This window comes from Camelus bactrianus, chromosome 6, assembly GCF_048773025.1.
Source record: "Camelus bactrianus isolate YW-2024 breed Bactrian camel chromosome 6, ASM4877302v1, whole genome shotgun sequence".
NCBI lineage: Eukaryota > Metazoa > Chordata > Mammalia > Artiodactyla > Camelidae > Camelus > Camelus bactrianus.
The window spans coordinates 46,873,838-46,886,798 of record NC_133544.1 but is presented as its reverse complement, the minus strand read 5'-3'; the positions used below and the strand labels follow the sequence as shown (position 1 = coordinate 46,886,798).

Below are 12,961 nucleotides of genomic sequence, written 5' to 3'. Positions count from 1 at the left end.
CTTGCCTTCATACAACTTGTCTTCTAGTGTGAAACAGAAAAGCAAACCAGTAAGTAGAATACCTCATTTGTAAGATGGTCATTCATGCTATGGAGAAAAATTATGCAGTTGAGGGGAATAGGGTTGCCAGCATGCTCATTCTGGGGGAGGAGAGAGTAGGCAGGTTGCATTTCAAAAAAGGACAGAGAGGTTCTCATTGAAATAGCATCATTTGAGTAAAGTCCTGAAAGACGTGAAGGAGTGAGCAACGTGGCAATACGAGGTTAAAAAAACTGGAAGCAGAGGGAACAAATTGGAAGTCTATGAGGCAAGAGTGTGCCTGGCCTGTTTGTAGGACCACAGAGAAATCAGTGAAGTACAGCGAGGAGAGGCTAGGACTATGAGGTTACTCAGATGGGTAAAAGAGGCAGTTAGGGGAGATTATGAGGCCTTGGGTCATTTTATGGACTGAGACTTTTACTTTGGATGAGATGGGAAACTACAGAAAGATTGTGAGTGGAGGAGCCAAAGAATTTGACTTACTTAAACATGACAGAATTAGCTGGCATTTTGAGAAAAGTCTGTGCAAGTACATGGGGAGAAAGAATGAGACCAGTTAGGAGGTTACAGCAAAGATTTAGACAAAAGATGAGGAATGAATGTCTGGACCACAGTGGTGCAGCAGAGGCCTGGGTTCTGGATATATCATGGAAATAATGCCTGTAGGATGTACTGACATACTAGATGTGAGTGTGAGAGACACTGAGGATATAAGGATGTATCCAAGGAACCTGGGTATCCATGAGCCACTGGAACCATGGAAAGAGGGGGAAACTGTAGGCCAACTTAAGGGAGAAGATCAAGTTTCATAGTGGAGATGTCAAATGGGCAGATAGAAAATCAATTGAGTGGCTAGTGAAGTATTCTTGATTAGAGATATAAATCTGGCATTTGTCACAATATGAATGAGATTCAAGCCTAAAAGAAATGAGCACAGCACTGAGTGTAGAAAGAGCCCTAGTCTACCCCATCATTTAGAAGCAAAGAAGAAAAGTAAGCGAAGAAACTAAGAACAAGGGACTGAGGCAGCATGAAAATACGGTATTCCAAAAGCCAAGTAAAGAAAGTGTTTCAAGAAGGTAGGTGTGATTAACTGTGTCAAGTGTGTACTGGATTAAGCAATGTGGGGGCCAACTGGTGACTCTGATAAGGGCTATTTTGGTGAAGAACTGGGGATTAAGGCATGATTGAAAAGAGTTCAAGAAAAAAATGGGGAAGAAATAGAGAGGAATTAGATGTAAGTGTAACAAGTCTTCTGAGTCACTTCATGAGAGCAATAGTGGCTGAAGAAAGTGTGGTTAAAATGGTCCCCCCACCCCAGTTTTATTGAGAAATAACTGATATACATCACAGTATAAGTTTTAAGCTGTACAGCACAATGGTTTAATTTACGTATTTTGTCAAATGATTAACACAATAGGTTTAGTTAACATCATCTCATACAGATAGAATAAAAAGGAAAAAATCAATTTTTAAATTTATGTTACAAGAGATGATTTAATATCTGCATCTCTTCTTTATATCCTCTCATTTTATCATAAATCAAAAATTAGTATTTGTATCATTATAACAATATAAATATTGTTTACTGCAGAACCTAATACTGTGATTACATGTCCTTTGATCACCACAGTAAGTCTAGTTTCCATCTGTCAATATAAAAATTTATTACATTATTGACTATATTTCCTGTGCTGTACATTTCATCTCTGTGACATTTATTTTGGAACTGGAAGTCTGTACCTTTTTATCTCCCTCACATTCTGCCACTGCTCCCCACCTCTGGCAAGCATCTGTTCTCCTTATCTATAAGGACTGACCCTTTACCATCATGTAATGTCCTTCTTTGTGTCCTGCTATAATTTTTGTTTTAAAGTTTGTTTTGTCTGATATAAGTATTGCTAACCCGGTTTCTTTTCATTTCCGTTTGCAAGGAATATCTTTTTCTATCCCCTAACCTTCAGTTTGCATGTGTCTTTAGATCTTAAGTGAGTCTCTTGCAGGGAGCATATATATGGGTCTTGTTTTTGTATCCATTCAGCCAGTCTATGTCTTTTGATTGGGAGCATTTAGTCTATTTACATTTAAAGTAGTTATGCCATTTTGTTCAATATTTTCTGGTTGTGTTTGTAGTTATTTTTTGTTCCTTTCTCTTTTGCTCTCTTCCCTTATGATTTGATTACTATCTTTAGTGTTATGTTGGATTCTTTTTGCTTTTTTTCTATCTATTTAGAGTTTTGGTTTGTGATTACCATGAGGTTTATATATAGCAATATACACACATGCATACATATATGATTAATTTAAACTGATGAACTCTTAAGTATGAATGCATTCTAGCAACTGTTTTTACTCAAAAGAGGTGGGTTCTGTTTTGTTTTTTGACAGGAAAAGAGAGAATTACTGGAGTGATATCCTTGAACAGACGAGGATAGAAGCTAGAGTACAAATAGAGAGGCTGACATAGGCAGGAACATGGACAGTCTGTCCACAATAAAAGCAGGTACAGATGTAAGCAGTTAGTAGATAGAGCAGAGGAGAAGTTCTTTCTTGATTGTTCCTATTGCCCAAGTCCTCCCCTTCCTCCTTCTACCCTCTCTCCAGCTGAGAGAAGGGAGGTAGGAGATGTGTAAAAATATGAAATAGTCATCAAAGATGATGGGATACTGAATGGATTAGGGAAATGTGGCAGGATACCAAGTGGCACTAACGGACCACAACTTGTTGATGGTAATCATAAAGTTAAAGTAGACTGCTTGGGTGTGTTTTTATTTAGTCACATTAGCTGTGTGCAAGGCATAGGCAGAAAATTAGGTTATACCAGGACTGGGGTTGTACCAGGCAGGTTCAACAAAGAACGGAACTAGGGAGTTAAATTATATTCTTACAACCAATTCCTCACAAATAAGGATCATTACACTTGAATTATTTTTTTTAAGTCACTGGACTTAAACTGTAAAGAGTGATTGAAACAGAAGAAAAGGATCTATATGTATGACATTTTACATAATGTTGTCAACTCTTTAATTTTTAGCTTTGATTCATAATTTTAAAACACTGAATTGAAAGCAAAAAATGTATATTACTGTTAGAAATATGGTTAATTGCTTCACTGAGTACAGTAATTCATCAATTAGGAACAGTCATTACCTGCTTCTTTCATGGAAATCTGGTCTATCTTTCCTTTTAATATATAAATGTTGCCTGATAAAGTCCTAAGTTTGTTGTGCTGAATCCGTTCTATAATTGCATTACTGTGCCAATATATGTTAGTGATGTCTCTAGGAGGAAAAAATAGCTTTGTTAAAGCCAAAATATTCACATCTTACGAGTAATCACAGTGCATATATATAAGCATGTAAATTTATAATAGAAACTAATAAATTTGCACTCTAGCTCCATTACAAATTATTGATCTAATTTTAAAACATTTGAGGGCCAAACACTGCAACAGAACTCAACTGCTTTGTTAGTGTGAGCCTCAGAGTACCAAGAAACTGTACTGTGGCCAAACCAAACTGCTAGTATAAAATATATTATTAGCAAGAAAGCAGGGTCCTTCTCTAAATATCTAGTGCTAAAAATGCTTGCAACTCCTTCTTCACTGATGCTAAGCTTCCAAAGGATGATTTCTCAGTCCCTCTCCAGAGGGCCTATACTGTGTTATTAGCTTTCACAGTTACACGGTTTGGATTATTCTAATCTTGTGTTTTTTCTTCCCTCACTATATAGCCAAATGTCTTTACCTTCCTCTTTGGAAAGTATCAAAAAGGTTCCAGTTGGGGAAAAACTGCAGTATCAAATCACTGACCCATAAATCTACTTTTCTTATTTCCTTAAATGAAACTAAGAATAAATATAAAAAAGAAAGAACAAAATATGAAGATCAATTAGGTAAGTATTGAAGATTCTCTGATTCATTAGATAACTAGTAGTAAACATTCTAAACATAAGCATAATACATAAGAAAATTAAGTTCCTTTAGTTTGGTCAAACATGATAAAACTCACATCATACTTTAATATTCTCGTTTTCTGTTCTTTTTTGCTTTATTTTTTTGAACAAACATTTAAATAGTAATCTAAAAGCACTGTTATTAAAGTCTTATAAATATTAACTCATTTAATCCTGAAAATAACCCTTAAGGTAAGTAATACTATTACCACTGTTGTGCAGATGAAGAAACTGAGACTGAAAAATGGTAAGTAATTTGCCCCAGTCATATGGCCAAGAAGCAGCAGCAATAGGATTCCAACAAAGGCAATCAATGCTGCCTCTGGATATTAAGGAAATGGGTGCAAGGCAAGCAGGTATAAAGTGAGCAAGACAGATGTTATATACTCTACTTAAAATCTTTCAGGTAAGTATTCTTGAACAGTGATATCCTGTATTGTTTTATTACAACCTTTTATTACAATTTTTTTTCCTAACCACTAATTGTTTTTGAAGAATAGGAAATGGTTCTAATAGAGTAGCAGAACTAGGCAAAGCCTACTCACTGGATGTTGCTTTCACTGTAGGGAGAACTAGAAATTGCCAATGATTACTTAATTGTAGCTGTATGGCAAAGTGTTAAATAATTTTGATTCCTTTTCTAGATCAATAATTAATATCAGGTTGCCCCAGTTCAGATGTGAGAATCGAACTGAAATGCATGTAGTAAATATTAACTGATCATATATAATTAAGCAGATAATACCAGTCCACTTATTAGAACCTCTGAAAAAATAAAGCACTATGTATACAAATTTGAGCTGTCACTATTTTAAAAATAACTTGAATTAACAGGCAAAAGCATGAAAGCTGGTTACAACAAGCATGGTTATACTCATTTTACTTTTTTGCCATCAGTTTATAGCCTTGTTAGGAAGTCTGTTTTGTAGCAAGATGCTATTTTTCATGCATCTCCTTTTAAGCTCTTACACATTAAGTATCTTATTTTATCACAAATCTTATTAAAAGAATACTGAAATATTATACTTACATCAATCTTCCTTCTACACATATAGCAGTGTTATCATTGATGACTTTAATCATCCATTCCTGTAGCTGGACTACCTAATCAAGTATAAAATGAAGTATGTATTTCCTGTAATAATTGTAGCATAAGCATTACAAAATCAATTTACATTAAATTAAAAGAAAAAAATTTATGAGTAATCCAAATGATTCCTTAGTGCTCATCTATATAAGAATCACATCCTGTTTTAAATAGCAATAAGGTGAAAACTCTTATATATAATGAAACAAAAGATGATTGCAGAGAGACTGAACTGAGGTTGTACTGTATAGGTTGTTCTACAATCCAGAATCAACTTTACTTTAAATATTCTTATGTCAAATATCTTAACCATGAGGGGAAAAAAAATCACCTAACATCCTAAGGTTTCCACTAAAATACTAAAACTCACAAAAGACCCAATAATTTGGGAGAAAAAAAGTTGTGTAGTATATATTCCACCATCACACTTATCCCTACATAATTAGAGCATTTTATTTTTTTGCAAAGTTGATTTGGAGTTGCATTCAATTTTCTATAAAGGTAATTGCTAGTAATCTACATTTAGTATTCTGTTTGAGAGCAAACATATGAACAGCTCAGAGAATTCCTTATTTTGGGACAAGTAAAATTCTATTATAAAGGAAAATTTCTGTGAACATCTATGTTAAGAAATTATTGCTTATATTGCATAACAGTTTAATAATGAACTATTTCTGATGAGAAATACAGCCATAAAAGTCATAAAATACTGAGTAGCCATTTATTTCATAAATAAAATTATAAACTTACATATAAAGACAAATTATCTTGTAGTAGTTTTATGCTAAGTCAGGAAACTAAAATGGAAGGGCACTTCTAGTTACTGCACTCCTCCCCAATAATGTTAATTTTAAAAATTGTAGGAAGGACTTAGGAAAGAGGCAATAAAGTTCTTTTTCCCCCCTACTTCTACATGTTTTAGAACTATAAGATATGTTAAAGAATCAACCAGATGGAGATGGTATTAAAAACAAAAGCTAATACCTGGCAGTGTTCCAAACACCTTAGATTGACTCATGTTTTCCACTTAACACTAGGAGGCAGGTACTATTATCTTCCTTTTATAAAGAAACTCATTTTATAGATAAAGTCTAGTTAAATTATCTGCCCATATCACACATAGCTAGTTAAAAGCACGGGTTACAAATGTAGGAATTCTGGCTCAATAATCCTGTACCATATTGCTTATATATCAAAATGTTCATTTATATTCATTCATCAAAGATTTGCTGAGCTCTACCATGGGCCAAGCACTGGTTTAGGCATGGGGATTTAGCCAGAAATAGAACAGCTGCCCTCCTTAGAACAAACATTCTTGTGTGGTGATGACATCCAAACAAATGGACAAATAAATAGTAAAATGTCAGGCAGTGAGAATTACAAACAAGTATAAGACATTAGATAACTGGAGGTGCTTTTTAGATAGGATAGTCAGGGAAGGCCTTGGAACGGAGAACTGAATGAAATAAGGGATGAGCCATATGGATATCTGGGAGTAATTCTTCCAGGCAGAGGGAGTAAGTGCAAAGGCCCTAAGAAGGCAGCAATGAGGGGAAAGGAGCTTGAAAGGAGTAAGAGATGAGGCTGGATGTCTCCAGGATTGAATTATGTAGAGTCCTATAAACTATGATAAAGGCTTGGTGTTTTCTCTTGAGATAACAAGTTACTAGAGAATTCTGAACAGAGGAGTGACATGTTTAATATTTTATTAAGGGGCTGCTGGGTAGAAATCTGACTACATATAAAGATTCTGGCCTCTATCTAGAAAACAGACTGAAGGGGAGGGAGGCAACAGTGAAAGCAGAGAGACTATAAGGCTACTGTAGTAATCCAAGCGATTACGGTGTCATGGACTAGGAGGTGGTGGCTGAGTCGTAAGTGGCCATATTCAAGATAGTAGAGCCAACAGGATTTCTTCTTGGTTTAGATGTGGAGTGTGAGAAAAAAGACAAGAGTACAAAATGAATCTAAAACTTTTAACCTAAGTATCTGGTGGAACAGTATTGCTATGTACCAATAGGGGACACAATGGAGAATATTTATGGGGAAGAAATCAACAGCTTAGCTTTAGACATGTTAAATTTGAGATGCCTATTGGATGTCAACAGAGAAACTGTACAGATAATTACACATGTGAACAGGGTTTAAGAGAATGTTCTGGGCTGGAGATACTTATTTGGGAGTTATCAGCAGAGAAATGAAATTTTAAGCTATAATACTGAATGATAATAGTATTGAGAGTATGTGTAGTATTGTCAGTCAGTTTCTAGGACTTGACTCTAGGGAATTCCAACATTTAGAGTTTATTACAGGAAGAGAAAACAGCAAAGGGGAATGAGAAGAATGGCTAGTAAGGTGGTAGAAAATTAGGGGAGAGAGCCTAGAATCTAAACGAAAAAGCAGTACATCATTTTAAGAAGGATGTTCTGATTCACTGTGTTAACTTCCTATGAGTGACAGAATAAGGAATAAGAATCATCACTAGATTTAGTGATATGGAGATCACTGATTAACCTGAAAAAAGCAATTTTCATGGAGTAGTGATTACAAATGTCCAAAGTGGAACATATTCAATGTGGAATAAGAAAAGAAGAAATAGTAACTGTGAATACGTGTATCTCTTTCAAGGTGTTTACACTGTAGTGGGAAACAAAAAATAGGGTGGTAGCTAGAGTGGGATAGGAAGTAAAAGGAATGTAGACTTTTTCATCACTTAAAAAAAGTGCAGATAATATTTTAGCATGTTTATATACTAACAGGAATGAGCCAGAAGAGAGGGAAAAACTGAGTGGATAATTAGAGGGACAAAATCCTCTAGGTGCTAAGAGGAAATGAACTGGTCTTTAAAAGAAGTGCAAACTGTTCATCCATTTTAACAGAAAGGAAAATATCTTAAGTCTTTTATTGATCCTTCTGTATAACAACAGAAAAACTTCTCAAATCTTCAGATGCTACAATTCCTTTTTCTTTTAACTGCTGTTAACAGTAGCCCAAGAATCAGGGGGAAAAACATCAAGAACAAGAATAACTCACTGTTCATCCCTAAAGGGAGTAAGTAAATTGCTTAAGACTATACAACTAGCAATAGAGCGAGGTAAGACTTAACACCTGGGTCTTCTTACTTTCAACATACTGCTCTCTTCACTAGACTACACTGCCTGTACACTGAACAAAGTAAAATCTAACAATGAAGCTACTCTTAATAATGACAGAGCAAAAGAGCTTAAGCTCTTGAAAAATGAGGGTAAAAACAAATATACATCTGCCTTAACAGTTTTCCTACCTTATTTTTTTCAGCTCCATTTGTAATAGTTTGGCATATACTCGGAGAAAGCTTCGAGGCATTTCTTTTTGATCTCCGAGGAACTGCTACATGAAATCTTGGAGATGCAAGCACAATTTTACATGTATCATTCATGGAACCTGGAAGATCAGTCTCTCTGGGCATTGTTTTCTCATTTCCTTCCTTGATTTCCTGTTTTGAAGTGCCTTCTGTTGTGATCTTGCTATCATCAGAAACCATTAATTGACCACCATTACTAGCAACACAGAGAGTCTCAACAGTGGTATTTTGGGGTTTTTGACAGGTAGAATCAATGCCTTCTAAAAAAAAAGTGTCCTTTTTGGACTTAGTGTTTGCAGCTGTATTCTCCTTTGAGTGAAGAATTTGTTTAGCCAACTGAGCTCTAGTTAATGCCTTGTTTGAGACTCCTGCAGCTGAAATATTTTCATGTTCTTGGTTCAGAACTGGAAGCTCTGTCAAAAATATAAAACCAAACAAAATTTATAGAAGGATCATATGAAATTAAAGGAGAGCAACAGAGCAATTTAAAACTTTTTTATGTTTGTTCCTTTTAAAAATTGAAGTATAATTAACTTAAGTATCATAATAGTTTCAAGTATACAACATTGGATTCAATATTTTTATACATTACGAAATGATCACTACACTAAGTCTAGTTACCATCTGTCACCATGCAGTTATTACACTATTCCCTATGCTGGACACGAAATCTCCATTACCTGACTTATTTATTTTATAACTGGAAGTTTGTACCCAAGTTTGTCCCTCACCTATTTCACCAACACCCCTCCTCCTCCCCCAGCAACCACCAGTTTGTTCTGCGTATCTATAGGTTTGTTTCTGTTTTGCTATATTTGTTCATTTGTTTTATAAAACTGTTGATATTAAAGTCTTCAGGTTAGAAATCCTCCATCTTCCTGCCCAGTCTTTCACTGAGTGCTGCTAGCTTTTATGACAATGTTTCATCTATAGCCAATGCTCATTGCCTCTGCAGGGAAAATAATTATCTAGAACATTTAACTATACATTCAAGCAACAAACTAAAAACAAACAAAACAAAAAGCACTTTACCATAAGTTAAATTGTGCAGAGGTGCTTCCTTTTCCTGCTGACATTGAATCTTTTGCTTGACTGACAGGACAGTATTATTTGATGACTCTAGAGGAACTTCTTGGACTGAGGTTGAGTCTGTTTTTTTTTTTAAAGAAAGAGGAAGTTGAGTTGTATTAGTCACTGAGAAGAAAGAAATGCCTTTAAAAAAATCTTGGAATAAAGAATTAGGTTCAGTAATGATCAGACCAATATAGTATACTTATGTAACATATGACAGCTACGTAAGTTTTTTCCCTTTATTATCTTCCCATGGCTTAAACTCATCCTCTATTAACTATGTTCTGCTGAGAAAGAATTTTTTAAAACTTCTCCCTGTCACTTGCCAGCTCCAGACAAAAGTATACTACTGGACTTAGAAGTCTAGAAACATGGAATAAAATTCTGGTGCTGCCACAAATCAGATATATGTGTTAGATTATACATGAAGTGCCATCTAGTCTTGAAAATTCTGCTTCTGCTTCTGCTTCTGGGTGATGGAAATTTCTGAAATGTGAAAGAAAAGCTGAAAAGTTGTAACTTATACTTTAAAAATCAAAATGTTGAGAATTGTTAGCAGACTAAACCATAATTTATACTTTGCTGACATCTCTTTAGCAGGCCTTCAAAGGCATAGATCTAGCAGGCTTATCAACTAGACAAATAGGGACTAATAGTATTGCTTACATTTTATTCTGTTTTATGTCCTAGATTGTTAAAGTTTTGTTTCTTGAATATAGAAATGAGTTTCTTTCACACAAAAAGGGGAAGGTAATAGACTTAAAATTTGTACCAGAGAAGGAAAAACTGAATTATTTTATATGTTTAGTTTCAAATATTACACTTGAAAAAAATTGGTAGTGATTATACTTTAATAAGTGTGCTGCTTTAGCCTTAGAAACCTTAATATAAAGATTTTACAATGATGACATGCCATAAAAGGATGAGTTTCTATTTCTTTAACCCATTCTACTAGAAATGGCAGGCAATGTACTAAAGACAAGTGGGTAGTTTGATCAAATATAACAGACTACAAAACATCAGTCATTTATCTCAGAGTCCAAGGATCCATGCAGAGATTCCTCAAAAGACCTCTGAAATTACATACAAAATCTGTTTGTGTATATGGGGTTTTTTTAGGGAAAGAGTCATCAGATTCTCAAAGCAGTCAGTTATTTCTTCCTGTCTCTGAATTCCACTTTACATACAAAATGTGCTTTAATATACATTATTTCATTTGCTTCTCCCTTTTCTCCCAGGCTATATGAGATTGTTTTGTGTACTCCCCCATGTCTATCCTAAACTCCCTTAGAAAACTCTGCTTTTTGTGTCAAAATGTATCACTGTCTTTGAAACACGACAATATTCCCACAATCTATTGTGTAGTAGTTAAGAGCATGGGCTTTCTAACAGATATCTGTATTTAATTCTCAGCCCATCAATTATTACCTGTGAGACACAGAGTAAACATGACATATTTAAAAGCTCCATTTTCCAGACTATTAAATGAGCATCTACCCACAGTGTTTACTGAAAGGATTAAATGAGATAATGCATGTAAAGTATCTTTACCAACTACTGCAACTCATTAAAATCTCAATTTCAAGTGTCCCACTTTCTGACCACCTTCTATCTGTTCAGACTTTAGTTCTCTCAAATGCACGGACTATCCCAGCAAGACCTACACTTCTTCACACTTCCTCATCTCATTCAGGTCTTCTTTTCCCTGTCTCAGCAACTTAAATTTCATGACCAGTTGTGGTCACCACCTTGCACACACACCCCAACTCCTTTGTCCTTCTCTCACATCATCCTATAGGCACACCTCGGAGATATTATGGGTTCAGTTCAATGCAATAAAGCAAGTATCACAATAAAGTGAGTCACATGAATTTTTTTGTTTCCAAGTGCATATAATAGTTATATTTACATTTAACTGTCATCTATTAAGTGTGCAACAGTATTATGTCTTTAAAAAAACCAATGTATATACCTTAATTTAAAGAATTATTGCTAAAAATGCATTTTTTAAAGCAACTTTATTGCTAAAAAGGCTACCATCATCTGACAACACAGGATTGCCACAAACCATCAATTTATAAAACCACAGTATCTGTGAAGGGCAATAAAGGAAAGCACAATAAAATGAGGATGCCTGTACTTGGCAAAATTACATTCCTGATAAAATCCAACCCCCTGCCTATTCCCCATGGGCACCTATGCCACAAATCTCAAGTAGGTCCTTAACACAGTCCAGGAAATCAAATTTAGGCCTAGATCATTTACTAGTCCACTCTCTTACACTATTCAAACCTCCACCTCCTCAAACTTCAAAACCTGCTTCATATATTCACCCTCAACTGATGACTTTACTTCCTATTTCAGATTATTTCTTAAGTTACACAACACTGTCTACTTTCTTGTTTGATTGATGGTGTGTTTATGTCCCTTGCTAAGGCCAAACATCCACTTTTAGATTCTATTCCATCTGAAACTACTCAAGAATATCACACTACCCAATCTCAGTTTTTCCTTCCCTACTGGATCATTCCCAACAGCACACCAAAATGATGTTACTTCACCAATCATAAAGAACAACAATAAGATCTTATTAAACTATACTTCCCATATTTCTTTGCTCCCCTCAAAAAGAACTGTCTGTATTCATCACTGTCAATCTCTCCTCATGTTCTCTCTTGAACCCTCCTGAATCATGTTTTTGTTCCTGTCACTCCACCCAAACTGCTCTCATCAGTCACCAATGACTTCCACGTTGCTAAATCCAATGGTCAAATCTCAGCCTTCATCTTACTTGACTGATTAGCAGCATAAGATACAGCCAATGACTCCTTCCTTAAAAGCATTTTGTCTCTTGGCTTCCAAAGTTTCACTCCTGGTTTTTTTTCTTCCTCATCTTCTCAGTGGCCTTCACTACTTTCTACCCTTTATACTAACTTCTAAATTCCAGGATGCTCCAGGACTCATCCTTGAATATTTTCGGTGTACGCTTACTCCCTGATAATCCCATCTAATCTCATAGCTTTAAACTGCCATTTAGGTGATAATAATTCCCAATGTATTTTTCTCCCCTGAACCATTTCCCTAAATTCCAACTGATTTTTTTCAACAGCCTAAGTCATATCTACACTTCAATTTTTAAGACACATCAAAACTGACATGGCAGAAACATAATTATTGAGCCCTCAACCCCACTCCTCCTCAGCCTGCCCTACCTCAGTTAAATTGCTCCATTTTTCCAATTGCTCAAGCAAAAATCTCAAAACTGAACAAACAAATCTCCCTAGAGTTATCCTTATATCTCTCTTTCATTCCACACCCAATCTCTGGGCTAATGCTGTTGGTTCTTCCTTCAAAATATATCCAGAATTCAGCCACTCTATTATCTTCACTGCTACCACCTGGACCAAACACCATGTCTCACCTGGATTACTACAGTAACTATTTCAAATTAACAGCCAGAGTAATAT

General features: G+C 35.3%; 1 protein-coding gene across 2 annotated transcripts in view; it reads right to left on the bottom strand.

Annotated features, from left to right (window-relative positions):
* The window catches only part of MIS18BP1 (MIS18 binding protein 1), a 40,816-nt gene that overhangs the window by 23,533 nt on the left and 4,322 nt on the right, over positions 1-12,961 (bottom strand). For both annotated transcript variants that reach the window (XM_074365580.1, XM_045504320.2), the window contains exons 3-6: positions 9,456-9,572; positions 8,364-8,836; positions 5,024-5,097; positions 3,190-3,320 (exon numbers count right to left, since the gene is read on the bottom strand). In XM_074365580.1, coding sequence (XP_074221681.1) covers positions 3,190-3,320; positions 5,024-5,097; positions 8,364-8,836; positions 9,456-9,572 — 795 coding nt within the window. The remainder of the gene's footprint in view (positions 1-3,189; positions 3,321-5,023; positions 5,098-8,363; positions 8,837-9,455; positions 9,573-12,961) is intronic.